General features: G+C 56.8%; 1 protein-coding gene across 2 annotated transcripts; it reads left to right on the top strand.

The window, feature by feature from the left end:
• The first annotated feature begins 7,788 nt into the window (after positions 1-7,788).
• On the top strand, positions 7,789-15,282 carry CYTIP (cytohesin 1 interacting protein). Of its 2 annotated transcripts, none has more exons than XM_053982578.1 (8): positions 7,789-7,950; positions 9,441-9,490; positions 9,989-10,043; positions 12,078-12,180; positions 12,303-12,396; positions 13,092-13,161; positions 13,997-14,060; positions 14,482-15,282. In XM_053982578.1, exons 1-8 carry the CDS (start codon positions 7,828-7,830, stop codon positions 14,952-14,954), a joined length of 1,032 nt encoding a protein of 343 aa, XP_053838553.1. In that variant the 5' UTR covers positions 7,789-7,827; the 3' UTR covers positions 14,955-15,282. The 2 variants fall into 2 exon arrangements, with proteins under 2 accessions (XP_053838553.1, XP_053838551.1); XM_053982576.1 differs by having other exon boundaries at positions 13,994-14,060.
• The last annotated feature ends 1,909 nt before the right edge of the window (positions 15,283-17,191 follow it).

Genomic DNA, 17,191 nt, shown 5'->3' with positions numbered 1-17,191 from the left:
GTGTGATCCTGTGTGATCCTGTGTGATCCTGTGTGAACCTGTGTGAATCTGTGAATCTATGATTGTGTGATTCTGTGAATCTGTGTGATTCTGTGATCCTGTGTGATCCTGTGTGGTTCTGTGTGATCCTCTGTGAATCTGTGATTGTGTGATCCTGCGTGATCCTGTGTGATCCTGTGTGATCCTGTGTGATCCTGTGTGATCCTGTGTGATCCTGTGTGAATCTGTGTGAACCTATGAATCTGTGTGATTCTGTGATCCTGTGTGATCCTGTGTGAATCTGTGATTGTGTGATTCTGTGTGATCCTGTGTGATCCTGTGTGAATCTGTGATTGTGTGATTCTGTGAATCTGTGTGAACCTGTGATCCTGTGTGATCCTGTGTGAATCTGTGTGAATCTGTGATGGTGTGATCCTGTGTGAATCTGTGATTGTGTGGCTGGGTGAATCTGTGTGATTCTGTGATCTTGTGTGAATCTGTGATTCTGTGATTGTATGATTCTGTGTGATTCTGTGTGAATCTGTGTGATTCTGTGATCCTGTGTGATCCTGCGTGCTCCTGTGTGAATCTGTGATGGTGTGATTGGGTGAATCTGTGTGATTCTGTGATCCTGTGAGCTTGCTGGCTGTTAATTGCCCATGAACAGGTTTTGGTGCAATTTGCCGAGTTGAGCCGCTCCTGCCGGCCTGGCAGGGCTCGGTGTGCAGCGCAGCCCAGCCCTGCAGCCCAGCCCTGCAGCCCTGCAGCCCAGCCCTGCAGCCCAGCCCTGCAGCCCAGCCCAGCCCTGCAGCCCAGCCCTGCAGCCCAGCCCTGCAGCCCAGCCCAGCCCTGCAGCCCAGCCCTGCAGCCCAGCCCAGCCCTGCAGCGCAGCCCTGTAGCACAGCCCTGCAGCCCAGCCCAGCCCTGCAGCCCAGCCCAGCCCTGCAGCACAGCCCTGCAGCCCAGCCCAGCCTTGCAGCCCAGCCCAGCCCTGCAGCCCAGTCCTGCAGCGCAGCCCTGCAGCGCAGCCCTGCAGCACAGCCCAGCCCTGCAGCACAGCCCAGTCCTGCAGCGCAGCCCTGCAGCGCAGCCCTGCAGAGTGCTTCCCTCAGCTGCTGGCAGGGTTTCTGCAGCGTGCTTTCTCACATGTAACCAAGGTTGTCTTAGGGATTCACGGGGCTTGGAGCAGCCTGGTCGAGTGGAAGGTGTCCCTGGCCAAGGCAGGGAGGTAAAACGAGACAAGCTTTAAGGTCTCTGCCGACCCAAACCATTCTGGGGTTCTACCATTCGATTCCTATGTGTTCAGCTGCATGAACGCCCCGTGGAGCTCACTGGTGTGACTTTGTAGCTGCTTGAGGATAATCTTGGCAGCTGCATGATCCAAAGCCTGGTGCTGACTTGACTCAAAAAAATTTGCAAACCTAAGATCCAGCATCTGTTCTTGTAGTATGTACAAGAACATACTTATATTTTTTAAATCTTTATCTTAAAAAGGAAGAATCAAAGCTTTATTTTTTTTAAGTGGGGAAAGAGTTTCAGTTTTCAGTTTCCCCCCTGGAGTCTCTGAAAATTGTTGACAGCCTGTTAATTTGAACAAGACCCTTTTGGTGCCTGGCTGGGAAGTGTGGGCGGAGGATGCTCAGGCTCAGTGACTCCTCACACAGGTCCCAGCTCCAGCCCCAGAAGTGCTTTAACCTTTTCCCTGGACATATCTCTTGGCATCAGACATTATGGTCTGTTTGCCCTGGCTTTTCACCCAACTCAGTATTTTGCTCTGGTTTTCTTTTCTCTTTTGTTGTTGAGAAGTGAATGTACATTTTGATGGATTAGTGTTGAGCATAACTGAGCCAAGGGGCTGATGTTGTTGTATTGAGTTCTGAAATGTTTGTAAACTCTACACTCCTTTAGAAATACTCCAAAGAACCCTTGTTTTAATGGCCTTTCCCCTCCATGTGGGTTTGTCCTAATTTAAGCACAGAGGTTATGCCAACACACTTCTGTGCAGTTTAGGGAGGTTTAGGTTTCCTCAGAGGTCACAATGTTCCTAATATTCTTCACTTAAAGCAAAAGTTCTTAAGCTCATGAAAATTTTCAAGGTCAAGGAACCTGTCACCACATTCAGCTTCTCCTAATTGGTGCTTCTAACGGGGAGGAGTTACCAATATTTTATAATTTGCTTCTAATAATCTAAAGTTTAATGTAGGGATTATGCACTGAAAGGGAAAGTTAATTAATCTTTCCTGTAATATCTAATTTTCTTTTGTGTTACTTGAACTGCTGCCCCCAAACACTCCTTTAGAAATTCAGGCTGTAATCTCCTCTGTGCTTCCCTACTTTTATAATTTGCACTTAATCAAGCTCATTCCCTCGTGTGACACTACAAAGAATCCTATTGTTTTAAATTTATTTTATTTTTATTTTGTTATTTTAAATTTTAATCCTATTCTTTTATCCTAAATTTTAGTCACTGCTGTGTCACTTCTTTGCTTGGCACGAGATTCAGGAATTATAAATGAATGAGTTTAGAAATTATGCCCAGTCCCTACAATGGGTCTGGACTCTGAGCAGGGCAGGTTCTTCTCAGTCGCCGTCGGCCGGAGCTCCTGGGCCAGGGGTGGGCTCGAGGCTGTCCCCAGCTGCCCCCGGCTGATGGGAAGGAGGAGTTTGGGTTTTGCCTGGGGGCAGTGTCACAGGACAGGGACAGGGGTGGCACTGGGGGTGCTGCTGGGGCCAGGGGGGCACTGGGGGCTCTGGCCAGGGCGGTGCCGCAGGTGGGCACGCGCTGGCCGCCTCCTTTGGGGGCACGGGGCTCAGGCACAAGGCTTTGTGTGCTGGTGAAGGTTACGGCTCAAACCCTCCCCCATGGGTCAGTGGGGTCTGTGAGGATGTCCTTGGGGTGTCCTTGAGGTGTCCGTGTGCTGTGGTTCCAGGGATCATCCCCACAGGCTGTGGGACCCCAGTCCCCCAAAGCTTTTAGGGAAAGATGTCCATGTTCTGCTCTAACGGGCAGAGCAGGATTTATGAATGTACAGGGAAAATAAGCATTGAGGTACAATATATTTCTACAGAATATAAGAAATGTGCAATAAATTGTAACTTACACTGAATGTATTTTTGGCATAAATGGACCAGATGTATTTTGAATGTAGCTATGACATTGTGTCTAAGCCTGCTGTGACTCTCAGTCCCTAAGAAAAACATGTCATGTTTTGTCAATCTACAAACCACTTCCTGAGCTGACTGCTTTTAAAAGAAGCATGAGTATTTTATCTGGAACAGTGTAATATTGCTGAACTAAGTATAGCAGTGCAGTGCTAACTTCAACCCTCCTGTTGTGAAATATCTGATCTGTGTACACTGCAGAGCTATTTTAAAAACTATTGCTAAAGTTATTGCTTGATATTGCAACTGCCTGGATGTAAATAATAGTTTAACTGCTGTATTTTGTGTGCAGATTTGGGAAAGACATGGCAATTTTAATAAATTCAGCATGCTCTTGAGTTCCTGTGGCCTGAAACTGTTCTTACTTTCATCGTGTGAGGGGAGAAGGGTTGAGCTTGTGTGAACCTGCAGAACCCTTCGCTCGTGGCGCTTTCACCCTCAGCAGTGTGAGCTCTCCCTGAGCTGCCTTTCATGCAGCACTCCCTGATCCTGCTCTTCCAGCTACTGAGATTTCCAGTGGTGCCAATCTGAGTGGGACCAGCTCACCCTGAGCACTCAGTTTCAGAGTGTGTATGCTTGAAAATTCCCCGACATAGCCACAATCCGGGAACTTAAGTCAGACTTTATTTTAACTTAAGGCATGCCAAAATGAAATCTGCCATGCTGTGACCCAAGAAACTTCAGTGGCTTTTGAAGGATACTGTGGGCTTTTTTTCCCCCTTTAAAAGACCTTTGTATTATAGCAATTACTTGTGGACTCTGGTCCCTGCACATCTCCAGGAAGGTGTCGTTGCCCCCGTGCTGGCTGTGGCCAGGCAGTCGGGGCCAGCAGCAGCCAGGGGCTCATGGGCGAGCATCGGCTGCCATCCCCTGGCCAGCGCCGCGCCGGACGCGTGTCCGCGGCACCGCAGAGCTGCGTGCTGCTCTTCCAGCGCCCGGAGGAATTTCTGCCTCCCGGGAGACATTCTTTTCCAGCGCACTTGGGTGGAGGCGGATGGGTGCTTCTGCCCCTGGGTGCTGCCCCGGCTGAGCATCCCGGCCCTGCGGCAGCAGAACGCGAGGCTGCCACGCGGGGAGACACCGCTCGGTGGAGGGGGCGGCTGGGAAGGAGAAGGGGCTAATTGCCCAGGTTCTGGTTATTTAGTAAATCAGCTCCCCAGAAGCCCCAGGTGTGCGCTTGGCAGCTGAGGAGCGGAGCCAGCTCCTGAGGCCCCGAGGGCTTGTGTCCCACAGAGGATGGCTCCTTCCCCCGGTCCGGGTAAGGCGCTGTGGGCAGACACCCTGCAGGCGCTGCAGCCTCGCAGGGATGTGTTCCAGCCCTGCAAGCGGGCAAGGCCGGGCTGGACAGGGCGTGGAGCAGCCTGCTCTGGAGGAAGGCGCCCCATGGCTCCAGAACCAGCGCCGTGCCAGGGAGGGGCCGGGGCAGGGCATCCGTGTGACCTCCCCGGACACGCGAGAGCCCTGCGGGCCCCGCTCTGCCCCTGGCCCGGCCCCGAGCAGCTCTGAGCCCTGCCGGCAGGAGCAGGCGGGCCGGGAGGGATGGGTGCCGGGGTGTGGGGGTGTCTGCTGCGGAGCGGGGTGCGTGTCGGGGCTGAGGGGTGCGTGTCGGGGGTGTGGGGTGCGTGTCGGGGCTGAGGGGTGCGTGTCGGGGGTGTGGGGTGCGTGTCGGGGGTGAAGTGTGTGTGTCAGGGCTGAGGGGTGCGTGTTGGGGCTGAGGAGTGCCTGCCGAGGGTGAAGGGTGCGTGTCGGGGGTGTGGGGTGCCTGCCGGGGCTGTGGGGTGCCTGCCGGGTGTGAGGGGTGCCTGCCGGGGCTGTGGGGTGCCTGCCAGGGCTGTGGGGTGCCTGCCGGGTGTGAGGGGTGCGGGGCAGCGCAGGGTAACGGGGCTGCTGGAGCAGCTCGCACCAAAGTCCTGCTTTGTGCTCTCAGGAGAGGTGTCGTTTATTTCTGCCCTCGGCTTGTTTGCAGATGAGTCACTGGGTTTCAGGAACGTCAGAAAGGGCTGCCGGAGGAAGCGAAACGCGCTTTGTTTTCAAGCACTCAGCGGGGTGACCGTGAGCAGGAAAAGGGGAAGCGGCTTTGAGTCACCCGCTCCCGCGCTGGTCGCTGTGCCTCGGCAAGGGAGCAGATGACACACGGGGGCGCAGATAGTTTTTTCAGGAAAAGGGAGAGAACTTTCCCCCTTCCTGCTGTGCTTTTTCAACATCTTTTTTCTTCCCCGTAACCCCGAGAACCCCCGTTCTTGGGTTCTCCCAAGGAGCTCGGAGGTGAAGGACAGACATCTGAATCGGTTGTTGTGGTGCTGCTGTGTGCAGCACTTCCCTGTCGGGAGCGGCACAGGGACCGCAGGCACTCGCCACAGACCAGCCACCGGCCCTCCTCCGGGTGGGAGGACCAGCTGTTTCTCTGCCGTGAGATGCTGGGTTTCTGAGGGATGAACCTTTAGGATGGGTTTGTACTGACACTTCAGCCATCCAGGGCAATGAGGGGATCCCCTGGAGTGGGGGAACATCCACGCCAACGCTTCCCTGGCACTAAGAGCTCATCTGCACCAGCAAATGTCAGGCACCTCCATGGACACCCATCCCTGTTCCATGTCCATGGACACCCATCCCTGTTCCATGTCCATGGACACCCATCCCTGTCCCTGCTCCATGGACACCCATCCCTGTCCCTGCTCCACGGACACCCATCCCTGTGCCAGCTCCATGGACACCCATCCCTGTCCCTGCTCCACGGACACCCATCCCTGTGCCAGCTCCATGGACACCCATCCCTGTGCCTGCTCCATGGACACCCATCCCTGTCCCTGCTCCATGGACACCCATCCTTGCAGCTCCTCCATGGACACCCATCCCTGTCCCTGCTCCATGGACACCCATCCCTGTCCCTGCTCCATGAACACCCATCCCTGCAGCTCCTCCACGGACACCCATCCCTGTGCCAGCTCCATGGACACCCATCCCTGCAGCTCCTCCACGGACACCCATCCCTGCAGCTCCTCCATGGACACCCATCCCTGTCCCTGCTCCATGGACACCCATCCCTGTCCCTGCTCCATGGACACCCATCCCTGTCCCTGCTCCATGGACGCCCATCCCTGTCCCTGCTCCACAGACACCCATCCTTGCAGCTCCTCCATGGACACCCATCCCTGTCCCTGCTCCATGGACACCCATCCCTGCAGCTGAGGCATGGTCCTTACAGAAGGTGTGCTGAGCAGCTCTGCCTTCATCTGCTGTGACAGCACGTGCCAGCCTGCAGACAGAGCCCAGCACCCTCACCCCACAGTCCTGCTGCCCCCTCTCCTGCCTGTGCCCTGCCAGCCGTTCCTCCCGGAGATGGCAGTCCCAGGCCTGTGTGCAATACTTCATAAATGCACATAAAAGGTCTCTACTCAGAAGAATGACAGTAACCCATATGTTTTTATTACTTGTCTGTTCTGATAGCAGGGGGCCTGCCTTTCCCCTTGCAGGCTCACATCCCAGCCAGGGTTAATTGTGTCCAAGCCTGGCTGCTCTGTGCAGTTACTGTCCCTGGTGTTTGTCCAGAGGTCTCCACAAGGCCTATCCTGGTGTGTTTCAGCAGGGTCTGTCGGGATGGCCAGCCTGTGGCAGCTGCTGCTGCAGGTCACTGACAGCCAGCAGTGCCAGCAGCTGGCACACAGGGCTCCAGCCATGGCTGCAGGGCTGGTGCCGGGGCTCTGTGGGTGTTTAGGGTTGGGCTAGTGGCTGCCAGGGCTGGCAAACTGCTCTGCCCAGGGCTCGCCTGCTGCTCGCCCATCCTCCTGCACTGCTGGCCTGTGACTGAGGGCCAGCAGGGACAGGCACCCACTCCAGTGACCCCGCAGGCCCAGGGCTGCTTCCTGTGCTTCTCCATCACATCCAGGAGCAGGAAATCTGAAGGCTATTCAAAGTGACAACAGGTCAGGTAATAACTGGAGAGAAAAGCCAACCCAGCCAGAAGTTCTCAGTCATAAATCTTCCCTGAGCCCTGGCCATCCAGGAAAGGTGCAGGGATGACATCTGGCCAGGGCTCTCCCTGCCACCATGCCTGTCCCAGCTCTGCCACAGCAGCCCCCTGTGTCCTGTCCTGGAGACTCTGCGTGGACTTTGCCGTGTGTCCCCAGAGCTGCCGTGCCAGGGAAGTCCTTGGTCCCCACTGAGAGCCGAGTGCTGGCTGAGGGCACTGTCCTGCCCTCGCTCTGCCACGCTTCAGCCTCTGCTCTTGGCCTTCAGCTCCCGCTCCCCTCTCTGCAGCCGGAGCTCCTGCACTGACACCATTTGCCAAGGGCGGTGTTATTTCCCACCTTTGCCCGAAGGTGAGTTGAGGGATGCCAGGGATGCCAAGCATATCAGAGTGTGAACAGGTTGAGGTCAGGCAGGTGCCGAGGCAGGCAGGGCTGTAAGGACAAATCCTGGCAGAGCAGCAGCTGCTGGTGAGAACTGTGTGCAGGAATGGAAAAATTAAGCAGATTTCTGTAACTGCCAAGCCTGATTCTTAACTCCCGTGTGAGCACAAGGCACACCGAGAGCCTGGGGCTCTGCTAGGAGGGATTTGTGTAACTCGCACCTAAACCACAGATCACGTGGCGGCCCTTCCGCTCTCGCTCTCCTCGGAGCGTGGCAGCCCCGGCCACGGCACAGCGCTCGCCCTGAGCCCCGCGGCCCTCGCCCCTCGCCCTGGCCATGGCCCTGCGGCGGCTGCTGCAGCCCAGCCCCGCGGGCGGGGAGCAGGCGCTGCCCACGGACGGCAGGAGGATGCAGCACCTGGCCAGCACGGTGGGCACGCTGCCCCGCGGGCGCAGGCAGGTACGGGCTGGGCAGGGGCAGGCACGGCCCGCTGCGCCCCGGCCCAGGACGGAGCCTCGGGCTGCCCGTGCTCCGGGGGTGGGGTGCTGGAAGGGTGAGCGCCGGGCTGGTGTCGGGGCGGCAGCGCTGGCAGCGCTGGCAGCCCTGCGAGGGGCGAGGGATGCTCGGGCTGTGAAGGGCGGCGGCGGCTGACATCGGCCCCGGCAGAACTCTCCATTTCCAGCCGTGCTGGGAGCCAGGGAGGGTTTGCGCTGTCTGGGTGCTCCTTCAAAAATGTGCATTTACCTCGGTCAGGTGGCCTGGCTGCCCTCTGCCTGCAGGGCTGACAGCAGTGACACCACGCGCCATTTCCGTGTGGATTTGGGAGTGTTTCTGGTTTCTGCGCAGCTGGGGCTGCTGGGGCTGTTCCCCCGGAGCAGCGCAGGGCAGCACAATTCCCCCGGCTTCCCTCAGAACCGCGCTGCTGTGGCCGACAACCATCGGCTGAGCGGTTCAGCTCCGGACTATTTGTCGGACACGAGGAAGCCCGGACAGAAAGCGTCTGCGAGACGTGGTGATCTGAAAGAATAACCAGAAAACCCGCTGCACAGAATACCCGTGCGCTCCGGGCTCTGCTTTGCTCGGCTGCAGAAGGGCAGTGAACCTTTCCTCGGTGCATGTGCGAGGGGACAAGGGAGAGCCGGAGCCGGTGGTGGGAGCGGGGCTGCCGGTGACGGCTGCGGTGTGGCTGTGGCTGGTAAAGCTGAGTTACATCAGGGCCAAGGTCGCACTGCAGGGACCGTCCCCGGGGCAGGGTGGCCCTGCTACCAGGCCTCTCACCTCCTCCCAGAAGGGTTCTACACGGCCTCTCTCTCCCCTTGTCCCTCGGCAAGGAAAGGCACGTCCGTGAAGAGGCTGTTTCTGTAGGAGGTCACGCCGTGGCACCATTTTATCCTGCTGAGGAGACACCAGCTCGATTGACTATAAACTCGCTGATCTATTATCTTGCCTATTATCTCGCTGATAATGGAACTCCTTATTCATGGCTCACCTTTATGGCAAGAATCCATGTTTAACGCTGACCTGGCTCTTCCCAGAGCCGAGTGTCCCTGGCCTGAAGCAGGGGTCGTGGCTGGGAGATGCTGTGCAGACCCTGCAGGGCTCAGTGTCTGCACTCCCCTGCCTTGGGGGTGCTTTGTGCCTCTCCTGGCAGGTGTTCAGTTTATAAACACCCACAGATTTTTAGAAGAAAGGGACAAAAATGAGATGAGCTCTTGACACAACAGAGATGTCATTTGTGCTCTGAGCTTGCCACCAGCATCTGACAGGAGGATTTGACCTCCAGATGCTTTTCCTTCTGGTCAGAAAGTTCAAGCTCTATTTTGATCGAGGCAGAGGTGTTGGTGGGATGCCAGCAGCTGTTTTTAGTTCTCAAAACTACTGGTTTTGTCTGTGTGCCTCAAAGAACCACAGACCTACTGATGCCTTTCCTCTCCTGTTCCTGGTCACAGCTCGCCTTGGCCAGATCCAGCTCCTTGGATGACTTCTCCAAGCCACAGAGGTATGATTCTGTTATTCTGCAACTCTAGAGTCACTGTTCCTGGCTTGTTCTGCATGAAAGGTGTGTCCCGGGGAGGGACAGCGTGGTGACACCCTGCAGGCACAGGGAGGGACGGTGTGGTGACACCCCACAGCGTGGTGACACCCTGCAGGCACAAGGAGGGATGGTTTGGTGACACCCCACAGCGTGGTGACACCCTGCAGGCACAGGGAGGGACGGTGTGGTGACACCCCACAGCGTGGTGACACCCTGCAGGCACAGGGAGGGATGGTTTGGTGACACCCCACAGTGTGGTGACACCCTGCAGGCACAGGGAGGGGCGGTGTGGTGACACCCCACAGTGTGGTGACACCCTGCAGGCACAAGGAGGGACAGTGTGGTGACACCCCGTGGCACAGGGAGGGGCACTGGGGGCACACCACCGTTTTGGGTGGAAATTCAGGCCCACAAAGAGCAGCACCCCACGTTCACGTGGAATCCTGTGTGCTCCTCCTGCAGGCACCTCGTTGCTATACTGAAAGAAAATAAGGAGACGTTTGGGTTTGAAATCCAGGTAAGGCCTAAACGACAAGTTGATTCATTAACAACAAAATGTGGTGCAGAGTCTGAAGTGTCATCTCCCCAGAAGCAGTTAAGGCAGGCCAGAGCAGAGGAAGGTGTCTGGCAGAGCTGCGAAATCTGAAGAGCTTACAGCACTCATACAAGACAGGGATGTTTCTCTGAGGATTTTTTTGTAGTGAAGGTCACAGATGAGAATTTCTGGCCTTCTCACAAGTCAGAGTGTTGAATGTGGGAGAAATCCCATCCAAATCCAAATAAGAGGCAATGATAGTGCCTTCTTACCTCCATAAGTGAATATTTTTGGGAGAATTGTATATGAGAATATTTTCAAACAAGAGAGATAAAAAAACTCTCTTAAAAATTACCTTATGCTGGCTTTTTGCTACCTCCTTTAATATGCACAGAGAGACGTGTACTTTTGAAGAAGATATACAATATTTTTCCATAAATACCTGCTAAGCATGACTTTTGGGGCAGGAGCCAAATCATATAGGAAGAGATTCTGTTTGGTGTAGAAGTCAGTAAGTCATCAAGTAGGAGAACCAGAACATTACCAGGAGTACTGCTAGTGGGAGATTCTGTGTTTGTGGGTTTTTGTGAGAAAGGTAACTCCTAATCAGCAGGTCTGCTAAAATCCTGGCTGCAGTTAAAAAATGATCCCAGGAATAAAGGGATGGAGTTTGGGAACAGAGGGATCTGCCTGCCAGCAGCAGGGCACTTTCAAAGTGCTTTCTTCTGTCTGTGCACAAAGGGAAAAAGTGTTTTCTGTGAAATTAGTGTATTAGGAAAAGCTTAACTTTGCCCAATTTGGGTCTGTGACTAATGAGCAGGTCAGCACTCAGCTCGTGAACAGAGGAGAGCTTTCAGAAGGGAGGATAATTGAGTCAATTATTGGGTTTTTGTGTAAATTGTCAGGGCAGATTTTCATGAAATGTGGCATTCTGATTAAAAATAATTGTTCTTGGCACGTTTTCTTCCTGAACATACATTCAGCGTGAGCACTTCATGGAAAGGCGGGGCTGCAGAAAGGCAGCATCTGTCAGCGACTGAGGATGTTTAGAAGCTGTAGTTCCCTCACTATGAGATAAATTCAGGCAAAGCAGAATAAGATGATGTGAAACTTTAGGTCTAGATCTGCAGGCAGCTCATGCTTCACTCGTCACTCTCAGTTAGGCAGGAATTTTACTGCTAGTCCAAAGGCTGGAATCACCGCACGGGGGGGATTTGGCCAGATGAGCCCTGAACTTCCCCGGCCTCCATCCCTGTGTTCCACACTGGCTGAGAAATCTGGGACTCCAGCGTGAGCTCTCTCTGGGTTAGAAGTGGCAGTCGCAGGTTTCCAGGAAACAGATGTGGTATTTGCATGTCACCAGAAAAGGTTTCCTGCTGCCGTGGGATCTGGACAGGCTGTGGCACCACATTTCTAAATTCACGTCAGCACCCGTAACCACAGGAGGGATCTAGAGTAACTAGAGTTACTAAATGTTCAGTTAAATGTGTAAGTCAAGAATAAAAAGCACTTTGAGGAGTGTGTGGATGACAAGTTCCAGAGGCCAGAAGAGCAAAAGTAAGTTTAAATCTTCTGTCTTTTCAGTTCCCGTGCAAACTGAGCTGTCTGGTAGCAGCAGGTGACTCCACAAGCACTCCCAATGAATAGGAGTCAATCCCTTGAAAAGCCCCAGTCCCATCCTCTCATCCCCTGGGAACATGAGACATCCTTCCAGAAAGCCATTCCCACCCATGCTGACATATTCTTGATTGAAGTTACAGAGTTTTTAATGCTGAATAACCAGCTTGCTTTAAAACTAGGCTGTTTTTTTCCCCCTCAAACCCAGTGTAGAGGCACCTGTCAGGTGTCTGCTGTTTTCTGCTGTACAAATGCATTTTTAATTGTTGGGTTGTAGCATTTTGGTCTCACTCGTGTGCAATGTACTCTGCTCGTCACAGCCTTCTCATTGAAACAGTACTGAATTTTGAATGGCTTTCATGGCTCCAGGATTGGTAACTGTCCCTTTGGCATTAACAGACTATTAGGTTTCCACACCAAAATGATTTCTCCCTGGAGGTGTGCACTTGTGTCTGCAGAATCCAAGAGGAAAGCCCTGCCCACCTCTCCGGCCTTCAGGCTGGTAAGTGTCCGTGGGTTTTCCTGACGTGGGAGGCCTGATCCTCCTTTCTGCCTGCTGCTGTTCCCGTGGAGCAGTGAGGGCGTGCACAGGTGCCCACTCTGGCCTCTGTGTGTCTCTGGCAGGGGACATCCTCACCAGCATCAACGGCGTGAGCACCGAGGGCTTTGGTCACAAGCAAATAGTGGACTTGATAAAGTCTTCAGGGAACTATTTGAGGTGGGTGTCTCTCCTCTGGATGGGCTTTGGCCTAATTTCCTCTCCCACTGAAGGCAGGACCATGCTGCCCTGCAGCCCCGCACTGCCTGAGGGGCAGAAACCCCAAGGGCTGGGCTGGGCAGAGCCTCTGAGCTCCAGAGATCCCAAGGGCTGGGCTGGGCAGAGCCTCTGAGCTCCAGAGATCCCATGGGCTGGGCTGGGCAGAGCCTCTGAGCTCCAGAGATCCCAAGGGCTGGGCTGGGCAGAGCCTCTGAGCTCCAGAGATCCCAAGGGCTGGGCTGGGCAGAGCCTCTGAGCTCCAGAAACCCCACAGGCTGGGCTGGGCAGAGCCTCTGAGCTCCAGAGATCCCATGGGCTGGGCTGGGCAGAGCCTCTGGGCTCCAGAAACCCCACAGGCTGGGCAGGGCAGAGCCTCTGAGCTCCAGAAACCCCACAGGCTGGGCTGGGCAGAGCCTCTGAGCTCCAGAAACCCCACGGGCTGGGCTGGGCAGAGCCTCTGAGCTCCAGAAATCCCATGGGCTGGGCTGGGCAGAGCCTCTGAGCTCCAGAGATCCCAAGGGCTGGGCTGGGCAGAGCCTCTGAGCTCCAGAAACCCCACAGGCTGGGCTGGGCAGAGCCTCTGAGCTCCAGAAACCCCACAGGCTGGGCAGGGCAGAGCCTCTGAGCCTCAGGGCCAGCATCACCCTTTCCCACAGGTTAGAGACCGTCAACGGGGCCTTGCTCCTGAGGAAAATGGAGCTGGAGACCAAACTGCAGGCTCTCAAGGTAATATGATTAATTGGTTGTTCCACTGTCAAATGGAGATGGCTGCAGTGGGTTCACTGCTGATGGGGGCAGGTGGGGACAGTGTCCTGGCAAGGGCTGGCACCCGTGGGTTCCCTGCTGCCAGCACCCCCAGCCACCCCAGCCCTGGTGCCCCCGATATTATTTTTCGGAAACCAGGAATAGAGAAGAAATGTGGTCACAATCCCAGGACTGGCCAGGTGAGCTCAGGCTGGTCGGTTTGGGTGTAGGAATGTCCATCTGTGCAGAGTTCATTGGACTGGTGGGAGGTGCCTCCTGTGGCTGTCCCCAGGCACAGCCTCACTGTTTGGCATTTTTAATCAACCTGGGGGTTGATTTTGCCCCCAGGGCTGACCTGCAGCAGAGGGGAAGAAATGTTGCTGGGTGTTGGATGGCAGGAGGCATTGGGGGGCTGTCAGGATTCCCAGGTGTGCTCCCAGGGCAGGCAGGGGTGGTTGGCTGTGCCATTCCCACGCTGTGAGGCCCGGGGAGCAGGAGTGGGGTGCCTGGTCCTGCTGGGTGCTCCAGAGCTGGGCAGGGCTGCAGAAGAGCGCTGGCACTGCCCCAGCTGGGTGAAGGTGGGGTCCGTGCTCTCCAGGTTCCAGGCTGCTCCTTTCCCAAATTGACGTGGCCGGTGCCTTGGCCAGAGCCCCCTCAGCCAGGAGCCGAGGGCGTTTTCTGGAAGAAATTTGCTAAACTCTGGGAAAATTGTCTGGGTAAAAGTGGGACCCCCGAGTGTTTCCTGTGGGTGACCTGCACTTTTACAGACTGTTTTCTCTGCCTGGAGTGACAGAGCTGTTCCTTGTCCCCACAGCAGGCGCTGCACCAGCGGTGGGGGGAGCTGCGGGCGCTGCTGGCCCGGGAGCGGCTCCTGCTGCACGGTACGTGTGGGGCCCGCAGCGCTTCTGCGGCCCCACTGGCATCTGCTTCCTTCCCCGCCTGAGGAGGGCAAGGGGCTGGCCTGGGAGCGCTTTTGTCCCGAGGGGAATGAACCTGGCTGCTGCTTGACCGATGCACACCAAGGGCTCTTTGCATCAGTCCTGGGGAAGGAGTTTCTGTGGGTGGTAAAATTTCTTCCGTTCTTGTTTTGGTTTTACAGGGGAAGGGGCTGGGTTGGGTTTTTTATGGACTGCCCAGGGCGCGGGGAGCACCTCACAAGCAGGAGCAGCTGCCCACGTGGGCAGGGGCCGCTCCCTGTGCCAAGGGGCCGGGCACGACGCTCCCGGCGCTGCCGCGGCACGGACGGGCTGCTCCCGGCGAGGAGCAGGGCTGGCTAACGCTGCTCTCTGGCTCCCGTTCCAGGGGAGGTGAACGACAACGCTCTGCTGGGCGCGCTGGAGCTGGGGGAGCCCAGCTCGTGCGGTGGCTGCGGCTCCCCGGGACCCTTCTTCCCAGGCAAGCCCCGCTTCTCCAGCGAGAGCAGCTCCCGCAGCCGCCTGAGCTCCATGACGGTGGGCAGCGAGGACAGCTTCTACCAGGGCAGCGCCTTCGAGGACTCGGCTGCGGAGAGCCTGAGCCGCCAGTCCAGCGTGGACGATGACTGCGTGTTCCCCCGGGCCGGGGCCGGGGCCGCCGCCAGGAGCTCCCTGCGCAGGAACCGCAGCATCAGCCTGGCCAGCAGCGGCTCCGCGTCCCCGCTCTGGGACGGCAGCAGCTGCTCCAGCAGTTTTGGGACCCTCCCGCGGAAGAGCCGCAGAGACAGCGTTCGGAAGCATCTTTTGAAATTCATTCCGGGCTTTCACCGGGCAGTGGAAGAGGAAGAAAGCCGGGTCTGATGTCACGCGTGTCACCCTCGATGTCTGGGCTGTGGCCTGAGGCTGCGCCCACTGGGGCACACCGCGGTGGCACCGCAGGGCTCTCCCCCGGACAACAGCTCCGATGAGAGTCACACGGCTCTGGGCTTTTAATTATTTTCATTTTTAATCAGAGCACGCTGTGGACCTCTTCATTAACGTGAAAAATGAGCGACTCCAAAATGTGAAGAACCTTTGCAGAACTTCCTCAGCGAACTTTACTGTTAATAACAGTTTTTAATTGAATGCTAAATTGATAGCTATTTATTTCCTGTTACCGGAGTCAGTGTCTTCCAAAGGTCTTTAATAAAACGAGTGCTTCTACTAAAGCCAGTTGCAGAGTCCCATTGGGAAGAGGACGGAGCCTGGAGGAGGCAGGGAGAGCCTGGGCAGGGCGCTCTGAATGGCAGGTTTGCATCCCGGCAGCCGGTGTGGGAGCCCCGTGCTGGTTTGGTCTGACCAGCTGCAGCCTCTGCCAGGTGCTGGTATCCCGTGGCTCGCCAAGTGCCTCATTCCAGGGCACGTGGAGTGGAAAGGAGCCTCCTGAGCGTGCACATGTCCCCAGGCTCCTCGGCAGAGGCAGAGGAAGGCAGTGGTGTCTGTGACACTGCCCCGAGCAGCTCTGTGTGTCCGGCAGATCTGACCTCTCCGAGGCGAGAGAGGAGAAAGGCGGAGGGTTGTCCTGCCCGGATGAGCAGGACTGCTGTGCACGGGCAGGCTGGTGACACCCAGGGACCCCCCTGGCGTGCCGTGCTGGGGACCCTGCCCACCAGTGCCCCAGGGTGCAGGAGCTGCCCCTTGGTGCCGTGCTCCCACTGCTCTCAGCACTCCACACCTGCTCACATTTATCTCTCCAGAAGCAGAGGCTTCAGGCAGTAAGGATCACACAAGAGCATGTGTGAAGTGGGGTTTAATAACCATGGGCACAGATGTGAAGGAAAAGAGAGTTTTTCACTCCCTCTCAGTACATAGAAAAGGCTGTTTGTTCAGCCTGAGCAGCCTAATGATGTTTTTCAAATACAACTGGAAGCGTTTTAAATATAATTCAAAGACCCTGTGTGCCTCGTTGTCCTGTTGCCCGGGCAGCCTGTGCAGATGTGCCCTCAGGTACCGCTGTGCCGGGGCTTCCTGCGCTTCTCGGAGACCGCAGGCCAAACCCAACAGCTTCCCTGCGAGATGAGCTCCAAACAAAAACAATCTGTTCCCAAAACTTCTCTGATTCATCAACGTTGCAGAGACAGAAGAGTCAGTACTGGCCTCTGTAATTGCTGTGGAAAGGATCAAGTAGCTGGAAATATGGCACGGCTCCGGGAAAGATGAAGGGCACTCAGGGGAGCTGTGGGACAGCCAGGGGGGCTGGGGGACAGCCAGGGGCGCTGGGGGACAGTCAGGGGAGCTGGGGGACAGTCAGGGGAGCTGTGGAACAGCCAGGGGGGCTGGGGGAGAGTCAGGGGAGCTGGGGGACAGTCAGGGGAGCTGTGGGACAGTCAGGGGAGCTGGGGGACAGTCAGGGGGGCTGTGGGACAGCCAGGGGGGCTGGGGGACAGCCAGGGGGGCTGGGGAACAGTCAGGGGAGCTGGGAGACAGCCAGGGGGGCTGGGGGACAGTCAGGGGAGCTGGGGGACAGTCAGGGGAGGTGTGGGACAGCCAGGGGGGCTGTGGGTCAGTCAGGGGGGCTGTGGGTCAGTCAGGGGGGCTGGGGGACAGCCAGGGGGGCTGTGGGTCAGTCAGGGGGGCTGGGGGACAGTCAGGGGTGCTGGGGGACAGTCAGGGGAGCTGTGGGACAGTCAGGGGAGGTGTGGGACAGCCAGGGGGTCTGGGGGACAGTCAGGGGAGCTGGGGGACAGCCAGGGGAGCTGGGGGACAGCCAGGGGGGCTGGGGGACAGTCAGGAGAGGTGTGGGACAGCCAGGGGGGCTGGGGGACAGTCAGGGGAGGTGTGGGACAGCCAGGGGGGCTGTGGGTCAGTCAGGGGGGCTGGGGGACAGTCAGGGGAGCTGGGGGACAGTCAGGAGAGGAGCTCCTGTGGTTTGTACAGGGGGTGATGTCCTGTCTGTGCTGCTGCACCGAGTGCCTGCAGCTCAGCCCAGGAGCCCCTCTGCTCCGGGTCCAGCCCCAGCCCCAGCCTGCAGGGATGTTTTGCTCCAACACTCACATGGAGTCGAAGCCCATCCCCAGTCCAGGCCGGGGCATTTCAGGTGCTGCTCTGGGCTCTGGAGC

This window comes from Vidua macroura, chromosome 7, assembly GCF_024509145.1.
Source record: "Vidua macroura isolate BioBank_ID:100142 chromosome 7, ASM2450914v1, whole genome shotgun sequence".
Classification (NCBI taxonomy): domain Eukaryota; kingdom Metazoa; phylum Chordata; class Aves; order Passeriformes; family Viduidae; genus Vidua; species Vidua macroura.
Note: the sequence above shows the minus strand (reverse complement) of the source record. Positions and strands in the feature narration are given on the sequence as shown.

Coding starts and splice junctions, on each gene's coding strand:
- CYTIP (XM_053982576.1), top strand. CDS start 7,828: ATGGCCCTGCGGCGGCTGCTGCAGCCCAGCCCCGCGGGCGGGGAGCAG. Junction 10,044..12,077: donor CGTTTGGGTTTGAAATCCAG/GTAAGGCCTAAA, acceptor TGGCATTAACAG/ACTATTAGGTTTCCACACCA. Junction 12,397..13,091: donor TCTTCAGGGAACTATTTGAG/GTGGGTGTCTCT, acceptor CCTTTCCCACAG/GTTAGAGACCGTCAACGGGG.